This window comes from Primulina eburnea, chromosome 18, assembly GCF_022965805.1.
Source record: "Primulina eburnea isolate SZY01 chromosome 18, ASM2296580v1, whole genome shotgun sequence".
Lineage (NCBI taxonomy): Eukaryota > Viridiplantae > Streptophyta > Magnoliopsida > Lamiales > Gesneriaceae > Primulina > Primulina eburnea.
This window is the reverse complement of record NC_133118.1, coordinates 23062720-23079671: the sequence shown is the minus strand read 5'-3', so window position 1 is coordinate 23079671 and position 16952 is coordinate 23062720. Positions and strand designations below refer to the sequence as shown.

General features: G+C 36.3%; 2 protein-coding genes across 2 annotated transcripts; both read right to left on the bottom strand.

The window, feature by feature from the left end:
• Positions 1–947: 947 nt before the first annotated feature.
• Positions 948–1487, bottom strand: LOC140819171 (uncharacterized). Its single transcript, XM_073179179.1, has 2 exons — positions 1164–1487; positions 948–1082 (listed from the first exon to the last, which is right to left on the bottom strand). The coding sequence occupies exons 1-2, from the start codon at positions 1485–1487 to the stop codon at positions 948–950; spliced, it is 459 nt and encodes a 152-aa protein (XP_073035280.1).
• Positions 1488–3783: 2296 nt separating this feature from the next.
• LOC140820261 (PLASMODESMATA CALLOSE-BINDING PROTEIN 1-like) lies at positions 3784–15042 on the bottom strand. The gene is made up of 5 exons (XM_073180600.1): positions 14834–15042; positions 5281–5517; positions 4832–5068; positions 4701–4737; positions 3784–4282 (listed from the first exon to the last, which is right to left on the bottom strand). The coding sequence occupies exons 2-5, from the start codon at positions 5333–5335 to the stop codon at positions 4006–4008; spliced, it is 606 nt and encodes a 201-aa protein (XP_073036701.1). The 5' UTR covers positions 5336–5517; positions 14834–15042; the 3' UTR covers positions 3784–4005.
• Positions 15043–16952: the final 1910 nt, after the last annotated feature.

Here is a 16952-nt window from a genome sequence, read left to right as displayed (position 1 = left end):
GCTGTTCTTCAGTCATATTTATACTTCTCTTTCAACGGTAACTTTGATATGCATTTGAATTCTAATATCCGTTGAATGCCACTTCATCATTTGTTGGGCAATGTTCTCTTCATTGATTGTCATACGGCGTCTTAATTGCAGTAGCCGAAATACGTTGTTCTATGCTGTAATGATTGAGGTGCGGCTTTCCATATTCATTTGCTGTTTACTATGTCTTTTTGTCGGTTGAATGTTCTTTCCCGAGAAGCATTCAGTTGAGATATGTTTTGACTGAAACTTATGCGGCTGAGTATATTAACTGATCGGTTTCCAACTGATCAGTTTTCTTCATTTGTTCAGCTGGTTTCAGTTGTTAAATATTCAGTTGTCTCATAATTCAGTTAGTTTCTTCAGTTTGTCAAACTCCAAAATTTGGTTTCCAACAATTGTTTTCAATGTTATTTCGTAAATGCGAGCTTTTAAAAAAAAATATTTCCGTACTTTTAAAATGATTAGACGTTTCAATTTCTCTTGTGCCCCTTCTTATTTTGGTCATCCTTCTTAGGTTACGGGCAATTATCAATAAAATGTCCAAATTTTCCACAATTGAAGCATGTCATGTCACCAGGTGGTGAATCCTTCTTAAAGTTTCGGTTTGGACTTTGGTATGCTCGGTGATTCTTCTTCATGAATCTTGAAAATTTCTTCAGAAATAGGGACATTACATCATTGCTGATTTGTTTAGCAGTCTTGTCAGATGTAGTTTCAATAGCAGCAGCAGGTGATACACTTGGAACAATTGTAGCAGTAGCAGTAGCGACAAGAGCCTTGGTAGGTGGATCCAACAAGGGCTCTTCTCCACTTCTCACTTCCAATTCAAACTCATAGGCTTTTATATCTACAAACAAGTCATGTAGCTCCAACTTGTTCTGATCTTTTGAAACTCTCATAGCCATTGTTTTGAAATCTCATTCTTTGGGTAAAGCTCTTAACACCTTGAATGTCACTTCTCTATTGCCAAGTTCCTTTCCCAAAGCTACTAGTTCATTTACTAAATTGTTGAATCGCTCATCAAACTCGCTTAGTGTTTCTCCAGCTTTCATCTTAAGATTTTAAAATTTTTGCATTGACTTAGACAACTTGTTTTCCTTTGTCTGTTCATTTCATTCACAGATTTTGATGACCCAGATCTCTTTTTTTGTAGGACACATTTTGATTTTGCTGAAAGTATTCTTGTCAAGTGTTTTGTAGAGAATATCCTTCGCAATATTGTCTAGATTTGATTTCTTTGTGTCCTCGCTTGTCCATTCACTTCTTTGCTTTTGAAGCATTTGTGGTGCACCTTCAGTAACAGCAATAGCTGTATTAGGCTTTATAATTTTCAAGGGACCATTTGTGATGACAAACCATATATCATTGTCTTGGACTGCAAGATGGGCTTGCATCCTGATCTTCCAATCATCGAAATCTTTCTTTGAGAACATAGGGACTTTGCTGAAATGTGTCATTTCTGTTGTAGATTTTCAGAACGAGAATAACCTGCTCTGATACTACTTGTTGGGGATCGATATAGAGTTTAGAGAGGGGGTGAATAAACACGTTTCTTTCTTTGACGTTTTTGCAAAGGTGCTAGAATCCTGTTAGAAATTATAGCTTATCTTGTTCGAATATATTTCCAGCAGATCAAAATAACTTGTGTGGAAATGATCTGATGGTTTGAGGTAACAACAATAAAACAGTAGGAAGTAGATAGTAGTTGTTTTTGAAAGTTCGAAGATTAAATTTCTACGTCTCCCCTTCTTTTGTTTTCAGAAGGTATCACTAAAAGACTTTGATTTTTATAGTACAGCCCTTGTACACACCCACTTCAGTAGGGCTTACCCTTTGCCTACTGAAACTCTTAGTTTCACAACACAAAATAATGAACATAACAAGGTTCTGGAAAAGACTCTTTTCCAGATTATAAACTCTTCTCAATAAGATATAGTAAAGTGAATAGCTTGTGAAGAGATAATGGAACAGCATCACAAGATGATCTCAAAAGATCAGATATCTGCTATAAAGAGTGTTGTGCTTTTCTGTATATTGAGCTTGAAGATAAAGAATGTGTTAATTGATAGTGATCATCGTTGTTGTCTATATTGGATTGATCCTTTTATATATAGAAATCTTGAATCCAACGTCTATAAATAAAACGACTTCTTTGACTTCTGAGTAAATCAGTTATATCACCGAAAAAGGATCCTGCAAAAAATTTCAGAATAATCAGTCTTAGTTTTATACCAAAACTAATAAGGCGCTTAAATATCTTCGTACAACATTAAATGGTGCAATTAATACTAGTACTATGTAAAGTTACGATAACATTTACTACTTGTATCATTCAAAACGAAAGACGTTAAGTTCTGCTTCTACTTAGGCTATGTTCTGCTTTTACAAGCCGTTCAGTACTCGATAAGTACTGCTTCTGTTTTAGTGATACGAGTGCTTCTGCTATTTATGTTGTCTTCTGTTTTTACTATCACGGCCTACTAGTTTTGACTCTCATCACCACAATTAAATTAAGTCTAACAATATCGTATCAGCATATTTTATTGACATCCGACACGTGTGCATATTAGTTGTTACACCTATTGATCGTATCATCCACCTGATATTTTCATATCGCAACCATTGGTTATATTCATCTTTTTATTTTAAAGTGTATGTTCATAACACAAAAACTCATGTGAGACGGTCTAAAGGTTAATTTTGTGAGACAGATATTTTATTTGGGTCATCCACCAAAAATATTACTTTTTATTGTAAATATGAGCATGATCGACTTATTTTACGAATAAATATCCGTGAGAGCGTCTCACAAAAGACCTACTCTTATTGAAATCACATGATGTTATTTATCTGCCATCACTAAGTCTTTAAAGACTTAATCTCTTTATTTTTTTTCATCTATTATAATTTCCATAAACATATTTTGATGATTTGGATAAAGAGGATAAATAACGAAAATATTTGAATAGTTTGCAAATTACGTAGTGTTTAATCGGTTTGTAATAAATACTGCCTTTGAGGCTCCTCTAAATGGGACATAATCCCCATAGGAAATATGGTCATATTGCGAGGGTTCAAGATTCAGGCTGCATATTTCTTCTATGTTGTTACTTTGGAAGCCATTTTTCGGAACGAATGTATAACTATAGTTTTAAGTATTTTTATTTCTTATTTTAAACTATAGTTCAACAACTGATATTGTTATTTATGTTTCATTCGTTTGGATATTCTACAACAGATGGAATAAGGTATCGTTTGGTGTGCTTGATGATGACGACATGCATTAAACTTGATATCCACCCACATGATGAAAATGTATAGATAACTATTGTATGAATTGAAATTTTATTATTATATCATTTGGTGATCATGATTGATTAAGATTTCGTAAATATATTTAAGATATGAGTAGGTAGGTATCCTATAAGAAGGTCTCATCGACCCCGTTCACACATAGTTAGAAGTTCTATTTTTTACATAAAAAATATTACATTTTCATGGTCGGGTCGAAATCTATTTATCGTTAGACGGTTTCACAAAATTAATCTGTGAGACTGTTTTATATGCGTCAAGATATTATAAAATAGTAAACACAATAATCATACAAGTTAAAAACATACCAAATAACATACACAAAAACTCTTGTGTAAACCATCTTAAGGATCAATTTTATGAGACAAATTATCGATCCAACTAAATTCATTAGTATTATTTTACTTTTTATAACAAAAATATTGTTTTTCATTGTATGCATAAAACGAATTGGGACAAATTTAAACATCACTACCTCTCTGTTCAGATGTATTGGAAAAATCTAAACAGGTGAGAAAATATTCGAACTACACCCAAATAAGGGAATCTAATTCTCCCACTTTTCTTTTCCAAAACAAAAGCAGATTCTTCTAGCTAGCAGAATCAATCCCCATCCATGAAGGTCGTATATCGAATCTTGAGCACTCCTTTGGTCTACTTTCCTTAGATTCTCGAGGCCATCAAGCCAGAAAGTAAATGAGTTAAAGAGAGGAGCATAAAGATTGTAGTGCTGTGGGATGATAGTGGAGTCACACTTGCCCTGCTAGTATCCGTGTTGCCAAAGCCGGTCCCACCCAACGGTGCGAGGCTGATGCCTGGAGTCGTAGAGCTCGGCATTGTGCCTATTGTGGTGCCGCCGCCCGTGTTTGGGGTTCCTCCTATAGTTGGGGTTCCTCCTATAGTTGGGTTGGTCGATGGTGTCGTGCTGCTACCGACGTTGCTGCAAAAGAGTTGAGTTGGATTAGTATAGTGACGAAGCCAAGAGCCAAGATCATCAGTTAAAGTGAAAATGAAAATTGTAAAAATGATACTGATTGACAAAGATTTCGAAATACAAAGATAAATTTTCAACCTATCCCGATTCGAGAACACAAAAAGTTATAGGGGGCTAAGTCCTTTTTGACTTTTTTCTGCAAGAGGTCGAAAATTGTGCAAAGTTTGATGACATGGTAACATAAAAGACAAATGATATTTACACGTACATCAACATCACAGATCACATGCCTCAGCCTAATTATATCACTTGAAACCAAAGATAAGTAATTTTCAAGATTCAAAAGGTTTCGATATTTAATCATAAATAACACAACACCAGCAACTGTTTGAAGACAGAAAGGAAAAGAAAAAAGACACCACACCTGGAACTTGATGGGTAAACACAGCCAGAAACAGCACCTGAAAAAACATTTTAAAAAAAAACATTCAAGAAAAATCGCCATTGTTACAGAGAAAGGAACAGAATTTGAGCTGGTGATTAATGGGGACTCACTAGGGGCTGTGGGAGAGACAGTAGCACTGCCTGCAAAATCACAGCTCCCAGTGACTTGGCCCTTTCTCTGGTAGTAACTATTCACAGCATAGTTACAGTGGTCCTTCACTGTATTCGGGTTGTAACAAGCCCCATTTTGAATTATCGGTGAGCAATCAGCTCCAGCTCCACAAGCATAGTCTATGTTCTTCTGATATGTACTGTCACCTCCACTACTACAAACGCAATACGCCGCATCTGTGTGATGAAAATCAAAGAAAAAGAAGGATAAAAACGGATCAGATCTCGAATTATGAAGTAAACCTGAGGGCCTAAACTGAATTCTTGGCTTCACCAAGTGACTCATAACATACGTTGAAACGAAAATGGAAAACTTTTGCAGACCCTTTTCACTTTTCTTCAAGAAAGCGATATGTAAGGCACTAAGGCTGAAAACCAAGAGCAGGTACCTGAAAGCCCAGCCATGGCCGGGAAAAGCACTAAACTGATCATAACAAGAGCCATGTTTGCTGCAAGATCCCAAAGATAATATGAGAAGAGATTACTTTAGACGCTTTCTTATCCCAGATGGCAGGCCGAAACAGAACGAACAAGGGATGAAAGTATGGAGCTTGAAAGAGGAGAAAGAGACTATGGGGGAATGGTTGTTTCTACATAGTATTAATACATCCGCCAACCCAGGTGGCCTTTTATGTTGGATCCGGTTTTCTACACGCCCAAAGCGGAAGTTTTAAAATTTTTATTTATTTTGACAATCAAAATTTGTTTGGACGCTCGTATGATTTTAACAAAACATTCATAGGGCGTTAGAATCGTTATACCTTTGGTGAATAAATCACTGGACACCAACCGATCCGGTATAATAGATCTGGCTCTTGATGAATCCCTACGAACTTTCTTCAAGAAATCCTCCTATCAAGTCCACGACTAGATTGCTTGATCCTCTTCTAATTTGCACTAGAAAAGTAGAAGAGATTTTACGTAGGAGAGAAATAATTGAGAGACGGCTCAAACCCTTTTCTTGAAAAGTTGGCAAAAGAATTTTGGAGAATTTTTATTGTGATTGTCGAGAATCACAAATAAGAATTGTGGTTGGTGGCTAGGGTTTTTTTTTTTTTTGTTTGCATTTGTTATTTATAATTAAATTAAACCCTAATTACATAATTAATATTAATGGGCTTGATTTAATTAATTGAACTAGTCCAACTAGTTTAATTAATTTAATCAAAGCCTATTAAAACTTTAATTATTTATTATGTTGGACTTGTACTCCTACAAGCCCATTAAACATAATACCCACCATATTTAATTTATTAATTAATCAACTCAACTTTTGAGCTTAATAAATTAAATACATTATGAATTCAACATTTGAATTTATTATTTAAATTATAAATTCAACTACTTGAATTTACATCACCTCCAAAATTTAATATTTAATAAACCCAACATTTGAGTTTAATAAATTAAATTCTCAAATTTTATAAATTCAACTCCTTGAATTTATTCTCTCAAAATTTAATTATCATAAATTCAACTCCTTGAATTTACTATATAATATAAATTCAACTTTTGAATTTATTCTCTCAACGGGAACAAACAATCCAGTACTTGTGTGACCCTCAATGGTTCAGGGATACAGCTAGCCGTGGGTTCACAACTCCTTGTGATTCAGAATAACATTTATTCTTATTCGGGCTTACCCTAGTTAGCCCCATTCTATTCATCAACACCTTGATCAAGAATGTCAGAACTCATTTCTGATTGCACCCATCGGATCATGGTAAGAGCGTCTAGTAGCATCGCCCCATGATCCCCTAGGTATCACTGATAGTGCCTGCAAGAACCAGTCGATTATGATTAACGTACAGTACGATCCCTTCATCTCATATATCCCGATCGAATCTGCAACCATTGGTTCATCGAGGGTTGCATATTAATTCGATAACTATGTGTTACATATAATAGTGGCATCGCGTGTACTATTGGAGAACTCCTTCTCCAACGTACATCTCATACTCTGGCCAGAGATTCCATGCACTATTATTACATCAGATCACATAGGATATCCACACCCGTAGGTGAGCGGTGAATCCCCGACTACAATGCACTAGCTCCTATATGTGTCGCGACTGTACCCAACCTCGCCACCTGATGACTCTCCTGGAGCCGGTAAACGAGTCAAAGCACAGCCCTAGCATATAGAGCCTCAGAGTTGTCTCGGGTCATAAGGACTAATGGTGTACAATCATAACCACGGACTTATCCTCTCGATGAATGATAACCACTTGGAAAGTCCGAGGGAGGGTTGTTCGGTATAATCATCATATGACTACCCATCTGTATGTTTGGACATCTCTATGTCCTTACCAAGAAACGCAGTATACAACATCACAGACGCTAGTCTCGAGCTCAAGCGACCTTTATCCCTGTTTTAGGCGGCTGAATCGACTAGGAACGAATTTAGAATATGCAGTGTTTACAAATGAGTTTCAATATCGAATTACGATTCATTTGTATTAAAGCATAATCAAGGACTTTATCTATGCTGCTTGCATGGGTATACAGATAAAGTATAACGAACCATGAAATAATGAATTATACTAAAATAAAGATTGTTCTTTACAACCGAGTCAATAAAATCCCTAGTCAACAGTTGACTTGCAGGGCATCTACTCTAACAATCTCCCACTTGCCCTAAAGCCAACTACCCATAAACTTTAATCCCATTGCTTCGCGATGCTTCTCAAACAATGGTCCTGGTAAGGGCTTCGTAAGTGGATCAACAACGTTATCTGCAGAGGGGACTCTTTCAACTGATATGTCTCCTCTTCCCACAATCTCCCGTATGATGTGGAACTTCCTCAGTACATGTTTGGATCGCTGATGAGACCTTGGTTCCTTTGCTTGCGCAATGGCACCAGTGTTGTCGCAGTACAACGGGACTGGATCAACTCCATTAGGAATAACGCCCAACTCTTAGACAAAATTCCTCATCCAAACTGCCTCTTTGGATGCATCAGATGCAACAATGTATTCAGCTTCAGTGGTGGAATCCGCAACGGTGTCTTGCTTGGAACATTTCCAAGAGACAGCCGCACCATTTAGCATGAATACAAAACCAAAGGTCGATTTCGAATCATCTACGTCACATTGGAAGCTAGATTCAGTGTCGCCTTCCAATTTTAATTCTCCACCCCCATAGACCATGAACAAGTTCTTAGTCCTTCTCAAGTACTTAAGAATATCTTTCACGGCCTTCCAATGCATTGGACCAGGGTTCGCCTGATATCTGCTTGTAACACTCAAAGAGTAAGCAACATCAGGACGTGTCGATATCATACCATACATGATACTACCAATGGCTGACGCATATGGAATACGTGTCATCATCTCTATCTCTTCATCAGTTTTGGGACACATAGCTTTAGATAGAGTAATACCATGACACATTGGTAAGTATCCTCTCTTGGACTCTTCCATAGAGAATCGTTTTATAATGGTATCGATATATGTGGCTTGGGTGAGCCCCAACATCCTTTTTGATCTATCTCTATAGATTTGTATTCCTAATACATAGGATGCTTCACCCATGTCCTTCATGGAGAATTTACTGGCTAACCATACTTTAGTTGATTGCAGTAATCCTATATCATTCCCAATGAGCAGGATATCATCAACATAAAGTACCAGGAATGTCACTGCACTCCCACTAACTTTCTTGTACACACATGGTTCCTCAGGATTTTTAGCAAAACCAAACTCTTTGATAGTGCTGTCAAATCTGAGGTTCCAACTCCTCGATGCCTGCTTGAGACCATATATTGATCTCTGAAGTTTGCATACCTTATGCTCACTTCCTACTGATGTGTATCCCTCAGGTTGAGACATATAAATTTCTTCTTTGATGTCTCCATTGAGGAATGCAGTCTTTACATCCATTTGTCATATCTCATAGTCATACCATGATGCTATGGCTAGTAGTATTCTAATGGACTTAAACATAACAACTGGTGAAAAAGTTTCCTCATAGTCAACTACTTGCCTTTGAGTATAATCTTTTACAACCAGCCTTGCTTTGAAGGTCACTACCTTCCCATCCGCCCCAAGCTTTCTTTTGTAGATCTATTTGTACCCTATGGGAACGATTCCCTCAGGTTGATCCACCAATGTCCAGACTTGGTTTGAATACATAGAGTCCATTTCTGACTGCATGGCTTCAAGCCATTTGGTTGAATCAGTATCAGATATTGCTTCTTTAAAATTCATTGGATCACATCCAACACAAGGCTCATCGTGGCCTTGTTCATGAAGAAGTGTATATCTGGCAGGTGGTCTAATAACCCTATCAGACCTTCTAGGAGCTTGTACTTCAACTACTGGTTCTTGGGAAATGGGTTCAACTTCTATAGTTGAGGGAGTATCTTGAATTTCTTCAAGTTCTATCATCTTGCCTTTTCTATCTAATAGAAATTCCTTTTCCAAAAAGGTGGCATTTCTTGAAACAAACACTTTTGCTTCATTGGGATGATAGAAATAATATCCAACAGAATTCTTTGGATATCCTACAAAGTAGCACAAAGTGGATCTACTATCCAATTTGTCTCCCACTGTCTGCTTCACGTAAGCAGGACATCCCCATATTCTCATGTAAGAATATTTGGGATTTTTTCCCATCCATATCTCATATGGTGTTTTATCCACTGCACTATTATAGACATTATTCAACAACATTGACGCGGTTTCAAGCGCAAAGCCCCAAAACGATGTAGGCAATTCAGTGAATCTCATCATTCATCGAACCATGTCCAACAAGGTTCTCTTACAATGTTCAGAAACACCGTTCAATTGTGGTGTTGCTGGTGGAGTCCACTGTGAGAATCACATTCTCTTTTAGATAACCCAAAAATTCAGCACTCAAGTATTCTCCACCATAATCAGATCGAAGTGCCTTAATACTTCTTTCTAGCTGATTTTCTACTTCAGATCTGAATTCTTTGAACTTTTCAAATGATTCAGATTTATGTTTCATAAACATATCCATACCTCGAATGGTCATCAGTAAGGATAACGAAGTAGGATTGCCCATATTTTGTGCTAACACTTAGCGGGACACAAATATCTGTGTGGATCAAATCCAATAGACCATGCGCACGTTCCACGTTTCCATCGAATGGAGTCTTGGTCATTTTTCTTTTAGACAGGATTTACAAGCACGTAGAGAATTTATGTCCGACAAGTCAAACATGCATTCTCCCACTAGCTTGTGCATCCTTCTTTGGGAAATATGACCTAGTCTAGCGTGCCATATTTGTGTGAGATTTGGATCATCTAACTTTATTTTGGTTTTTGTTGAAATCATGTTTACTTGGACATTCACTTATCATTTCCAGAACATTTCTGGCACATATAATTTCTTATGTCCGGACTTCTTGCAGTAAAATAAATATGTTCTAACTTATCGTGCTTCGTAAGCCTTTTAAGTGTCTTTCAGAGTTTGCCTCTTATTGGGATTGTTTTTTCTTGTGAGGGTCAGAACATTTCTTTCCCTTATCTTGTGGGTCATTTTTCGCCTGACGAGAGGCCCATTAGAAAAACAACAATTCTATGTTTTATAGTGATCTCATAAGTTATAAGCGTATTGACTAGCTCTTCAAGGCTATCAACTATCTTATTCAAATTAAAGTTCACCATAACCCCGTCAAATGAGGAAGATAAAGACAACAAATTGATGTTATCTTGTAACTCATTAGGAATCACATATTCCAGGCCCACCACATTCTTAGCAAGCCCAGTCATACGTACACCATGCTCATGGGCCAAAGCCCCATCATTCATGCATGTAGTCATGAGCTTTTAAAATGGTGTGCATAGTTTCATGCACCATGCAACTCTTGCATGCGCATTCGAATGTCAGCAGCATTCAAGATTTCCTCAAACTGTCCCTACAGTTCATTTGACGTAAAAGGGAGCATGTTACACTTTAGCTTGCATACTATGGTCCTACCATCTTGCATGCTTTGTCAGTTCAACAAGACTGACATTAGTGTGTATGCTATTTTCTCTGAATTCAGAACAATTTTCCAACCAGTCTTGAAAATTAGATTCGGTTAGCTTGTTAATAACAAAATTGGATTATGTGACGAAATCGAAAAATATACTGACATGAAAACAGAATAATAGTTGCTGATTATTTTAAAATAATTTTAAGATATAAAATATGGATTTCATTTTATAAATCTCCCTCCCACTATTTTGACATTTCCACCACCCTCTGATGAAAAAGGGAAATCGTATTTCCTTAGTGGGCACGTAGAGTCCAATTAGCCAATTATAATCCCGAATAATATCAGCCAATTATAATTTCTAAAAGGTAGAAGACAATTGCATCCCTATGCAACCTCCGCGTGTTTTGCCTCACGTTTAATAAGGACCCAATAATATGACGCCGTTTATTTTCACGTGTCAAACCAACCCATCAATATTGAATTAAAGTAGACGGTCGCCATGAGTTCCCCCAATAATATGAGCCGAAGTCATGGGAGTTCCACTCAATTCACATCATATGTCCGGTGGAAGTCACAGCTTTCCGGCGTACAGGCCTCCCCAATAATATGAGCCAGACACTATCCGCGGGTAGCGATCAACATGCAACCACGGTTGATGGAAGGCAAGGAAAAATTAAACTCTTTTAATTTTTACTTTTTCGGTTTGATATAAATTTTGAATCATATTCAAAATGAGGGATTTTAATTTTAAAATTGTCTCATCATTTTAATTTAAAAATCGTGTGCCACGAGTTTGTATGTTTGCCGGATTCATGCAACTATATTATCCAATAATATACATACATGCATACTACTATATATCGCATATATCATAATATGACATTCAACAATAAATAAGGATGATCGATCGCCAACACTATTAGATCCATGTGAGTCATACATGGATCTAAGTCCAAACCTAGGTGAATGCAGGGATGCAAATGCAACTATTACAAAAGCTTCCAATATTTTACATGTCTTCATCTTGATCATCGGGCCCACCATCTTCCAGTCTTGATCTCCCACTATTTCTAATGATTACATTTAAATAGCCATGGCACATAAGGGATACATCTCATGGGGTGGGAACGGGCCATAAACCAGGCCCACTTTAATAATATCAAATATTATAAAATTGAATAAAAACAGTAAAATATCCTAACATACACCTAACACATTGGTCAAGGCTCTCGATCATCCTTCATGCATTTAATATCAAATATTAACATCAATTTAATTAATTGATAAATCATATATCTAATAATTTTATCACTAACCACCACAATTATTAAAGAATTTAATAAATTAAATAAACTCTTTTATTTAATTTCCAATTAAATCAATAATAATTGATTTCTTATAAAACTCATTTTTACCATAAATAATTAAAATCATATTCTAATTATTTATTTTACAAGAAAATTATTAATTTTCCAAAAATTAATTTTCCAAAATAAAAAATTGAATCAATTTCAAAAATATCAATTTTCCCCATAATTTTGAAAAATCAGAAAATTGCACCCCGGGCCCAAACAATTCAAGCCCATCAATTTTGCACGCTTCCCGAGACGATCCCGGGTCGTCGCCCCCGCTGCCCGCCCGCTGCCCGAACGTTTCGGGCAGTGGCAGCAACCTGTGCGCGCAGGCGCGCACAGGTGCGCGCAACGCCGCGCGCAGCGTGCGGACGCTCCGCACGCTGCGCCGCTCTGCGCGCGCACGCTGCGCGCGCGCGCTGCGCGTTCCTGCGCGCAGGGCGCTGCGCGCTGCGCGCGCAGCCCTGCGCGGGGTCTGCCCGGAACAGTTCCGGGCAGATCGCGAAATTTTTTTTTTTTTTTTGTTTTTCCGAAAAATTTAATTTTTATGGTGCATCAATATTTCTGAAAATTTTCTTGTGTGGTTAGAAACAAATTATTCAATATAATTTAAATCATACGATTCAGAAAACCTGGCTCTGATACCACTGTTGGATCCGGTTTTCTACACGCCCAAACGAAGCGGAAGTTTTAAAATTTTTATTTATTTTGACAATCAAAATTTGTTTGGACGCTCGTATGATTTTAACAAAACATTCATAGGGCGTTAGAATCGTTATACCTTTGGTGAATAAATCACTGGACACCAACCGATCCGGTATAATAGATCTGGCTCTTGATGAATCCCTACGAACTTTCTTCAAGAAATCCTCCTATCAAGTCCACGACTAGATTGCTTGATCCTCTTCTAATTTGCACTAGAAAAGTAGAAGAGATTTTACGTAGGAGAGAAATAATTGAGAGACGGCTCAAACCCTTTTCTTGAAAAGTTGGCAAAAGAATTTTGGAGAATTTTTATTGTGATTGTCGAGAATCACAAATAAGAATTGTGGTTGGTGGCTAGGGTTTTTTTTTTTTTTGTTTGCATTTGTTATTTATAATTAAATTAAACCCTAATTACATAATTAATATTAATGGGCTTGATTTAATTAATTGAACTAGTCCAACTAGTTTAATTAATTTAATCAAAGCCTATTAAAACTTTAATTATTTATTATGTTGGACTTGTACTCCTACAAGCCCATTAAACATAATACCCACCATATTTAATTTATTAATTAATCAACTCAACTTTTGAGCTTAATAAATTAAATACATTATGAATTCAACATTTGAATTTATTATTTAAATTATAAATTCAACTACTTGAATTTACATCACCTCCAAAATTTAATATTTAATAAACCCAACATTTGAGTTTAATAAATTAAATTCTCAAATTTTATAAATTCAACTCCTTGAATTTATTCTCTCAAAATTTAATTATCATAAATTCAACTCCTTGAATTTACTATATAATATAAATTCAACTTTTGAATTTATTCTCTCAACGGGAACAAACAATCCAGTACTTGTGTGACCCTCAATGGTTCAGGGATACAGCTAGCCGTGGGTTCACAACTCCTTGTGATTCAGAATAACATTTATTCTTATTCGGGCTTACCCTAGTTAGCCCCATTCTATTCATCAACACCTTGATCAAGAATGTCAGAACCCATTTCTGATTGCACCCATCGGATCATGGTAAGAGCGTCTAGTAGCATCGCCCCATGATCCCCTAGGTATCACTGATAGTGCCTGCAAGAACCAGTCGATTATGATTAACGTACAGTACGGTCCCTTCATCTCATATATCCCGATCGAATCTGCAACCATTGGTTCATCGAGGGTTGCATATTAATTCGATAACTATGTGTTACATATAATAGTGGCATCGCGTGTACTATTGGAGAACTCCTTCTCCAACGTACATCTCATACTCTGGCCAGAGATTCCATGCACTATTATTACATCAGATCACATAGGATATCCACACCCGTAGGTGAGCGGTGAATCCCCGACTACAATGCACTAGCTCCTATATGTGTCGCGACTGTACCCAACCTCGCCACCTGATGACTCTCCTGGAGCCGGTAAACGAGTCAAAGCACAGCCCTAGCATATAGAGCCTCAGAGTTGTCTCGGGTCATAAGGACTAATGGTGTACAATCATAACCACGGACTTATCCTCTCGATGAATGATAACCACTTGGAAAGTCCGAGGGAGGGTTGTTCGGTATAATCATCATATGACTACCCATCTGTATGTTTGGACATCTCTATGTCCTTACCAAGAAACGCAGTATACAACATCACAGACGCTAGTCTCGAGCTCAAGCGACCTTTATCCCTGTTTTAGGCGGCTGAATCGACTAGGAACGAATTTAGAATATGCAGTGTTTACAAATGAGTTTCAATATCGAATTACGATTCATTTGTATTAAAGCATAATCAAGGACTTTATCTATGCTGCTTGCATGGGTATACAGATAAAGTATAACGAACCATGAAATAATGAATTATATTAAAATAAAGATTGTTCTTTACAACCGAGTCAATAAAATCCCTAGTCAACAGTTGACTTGCAGGGCATCTACTCTAACATTTTATACGTAGATACATGAATTCTTCGTCCGGTCGGTCGGCGGTTTTATAAATTATTTTTATTTTTTTAAGAATGTTTATGGGGGATTGAGCGTATTTAGCTAACGGAAAGCTTTCTTGTTTTGTCTCCATGCTGTGGCACTATGGGAATGTGTGTGCACGTGGATTGGCTTTAACAAACGGTCCTAAACTCGTGTATGTGGTTTGAAGTTAACCCATCTCGGGTTACCCCCAAAGCATTGAATGTTTGGTAAAATTGTTTCATTGTTACTTTTTCAACTTGTATCTCTATGTTGCTACATCACAACGACATAGGTGCATCTTCAATTTGATCTTGGTTCTTATTTTGGTAGAAAACGATGGAAATTGTGATGGATGATGACCTCGGTGAAACTTATATTTTTTTTAAAAAATAAATCGTTATTTATTGATATATGAATGACACTTAAGTGTAGAAAGTGTAGGACCAAGTGTTTTTGGTACGATGGAATTTAATTTTTTTTCAAACTCTAATATTATTATTTTTAAAGTAAAAATTTGTGCGAGACGGTCTCACGGATCGTATTTGTGAGACGGATCTCTTATTTGGGTCACCCATGAAAAAGTATTACTTTTTATGTTAAGAGTATTACTTTTTATTGTGAATATGGGTAAGGTTGACCCGTCTTACAGATTATTATGATCCGTGAGACGGTCTCAATGAGACCGACTCTATTTTTAAAATAAAATTTATGCACATAAGATTAAAATTTATTGATTAAATTTATATATTTATTAAAACTTATTGATTAACTTTATATAGTTGTGAGAGTATAGGCTGTTGTTGCAACATATTGCAACAAAAATAAGAATATCAATTTATTATAAGGGTAATAATGAAACGACTCTCACTTTTTTATTTTGAAATTCTACTATTTTTTTCCATTAATTCTAAAATCACCATTTATAAATAACTTAACATTTTCATAAATCAAAATAATTTAACAATTTAAATTTCAAGTGCATAAAATCCCTAAAATCGTCAATTACCAAAATTCGACTTCTATCTTTAACATGATCAAAATTAACTTCAAAATAAAGCATAAAATCTGTAATAAAATCCTTAACAAAATCTTTTAAACTTTGCCTATCAATCTAGTGCGGAAATAAATGTCCATCGGGAATGTACTACGGTACTCGATCTACTCAAAAGTCAGCATCTCCCTCAATATCATCATCACCTGCAGCATTCAAACTTAGTGATTCTAATGATTCACCACGTTCTAAACATGAGTAGCAAATAATACATATACAACCACAGGCATTAAAATCATATTTTTATTTAAAATAATTTTAAGCATAAATAAATCATATATTGTAAAATTATAAAATCGTAAAGATTTACATCATTTATCATTTTGGGTGAAGTTTGATCTTTGAAAGTGACTAGCCTTTTATCATCTGGTCAACTGATTAGTTTTAGCTCACCATAGCACATGGGAACGGGCATCAGGCACCGCAATGGAAATACAATCGTCGGGCTCCCTCTAAGGCCTTGTCCCGTAAACGGACTCTCTCTGACACCTTTTCTCTCACGACATTCTCATAAAATTGTAAGTTAACCGTTCCTTCTTAAAACGGATTCACCACATATCCTCCATCCTTTTTTCACAGTCAATTCACATATCTCAATACATTTTCTCTTTTTAAATCATAAAATATCATGGTTTTCCAAAAATAACATTTTAACATTACAAATTGCAAAACTTTATCATAAATCATAAAACATCATACTTTAATCAAAATCATCATTTTATATTATTTATCATGCGTTATGATCATTCGGAACGCTGCCAAGCCTTTTCGTACTGTATTTGAGTGGTTGTGTGTGTGTGAGAGAGAACTGAACAAAAAATGCACCACGAAGGTGTTCTCACACACTGAGGTAAGTAAGCTTCTAAGCTGATAACACGTTTAGGTGTTCCATATGGGATTATTGCTTCTCTCTTGTAAGCTGATATCCAATCTGCGTGCCCTTCTTCTTTTCACTTGTCAATTCTCATCATCGTCTTCACTGAGCTTCAGCTTCTATTTATAGGCATTTGGCTGAATGTATAGTGAGACTCAGTGAAAGAATTC

Coding starts and splice junctions, on each gene's coding strand:
- LOC140819171 (XM_073179179.1), bottom strand. CDS start 1,487: ATGACACATTTCAGCAAAGTCCCTATGTTCTCAAAGAAAGATTTCGAT. Junction 1,083..1,163: donor CTACAAAAAAAGAGATCTGG/GTCATCAAAATC, acceptor TAAAATCTTAAG/ATGAAAGCTGGAGAAACACT.
- LOC140820261 (XM_073180600.1), bottom strand. CDS start 5,335: ATGGCTCTTGTTATGATCAGTTTAGTGCTTTTCCCGGCCATGGCTGGG. Junction 5,069..5,280: donor GGCCATGGCTGGGCTTTCAG/GTACCTGCTCTT, acceptor TTCATCACACAG/ATGCGGCGTATTGCGTTTGT. Junction 4,283..4,700: donor GTTTACCCATCAAGTTCCAG/GTGTGGTGTCTT, acceptor ACTCTTTTGCAG/CAACGTCGGTAGCAGCACGA.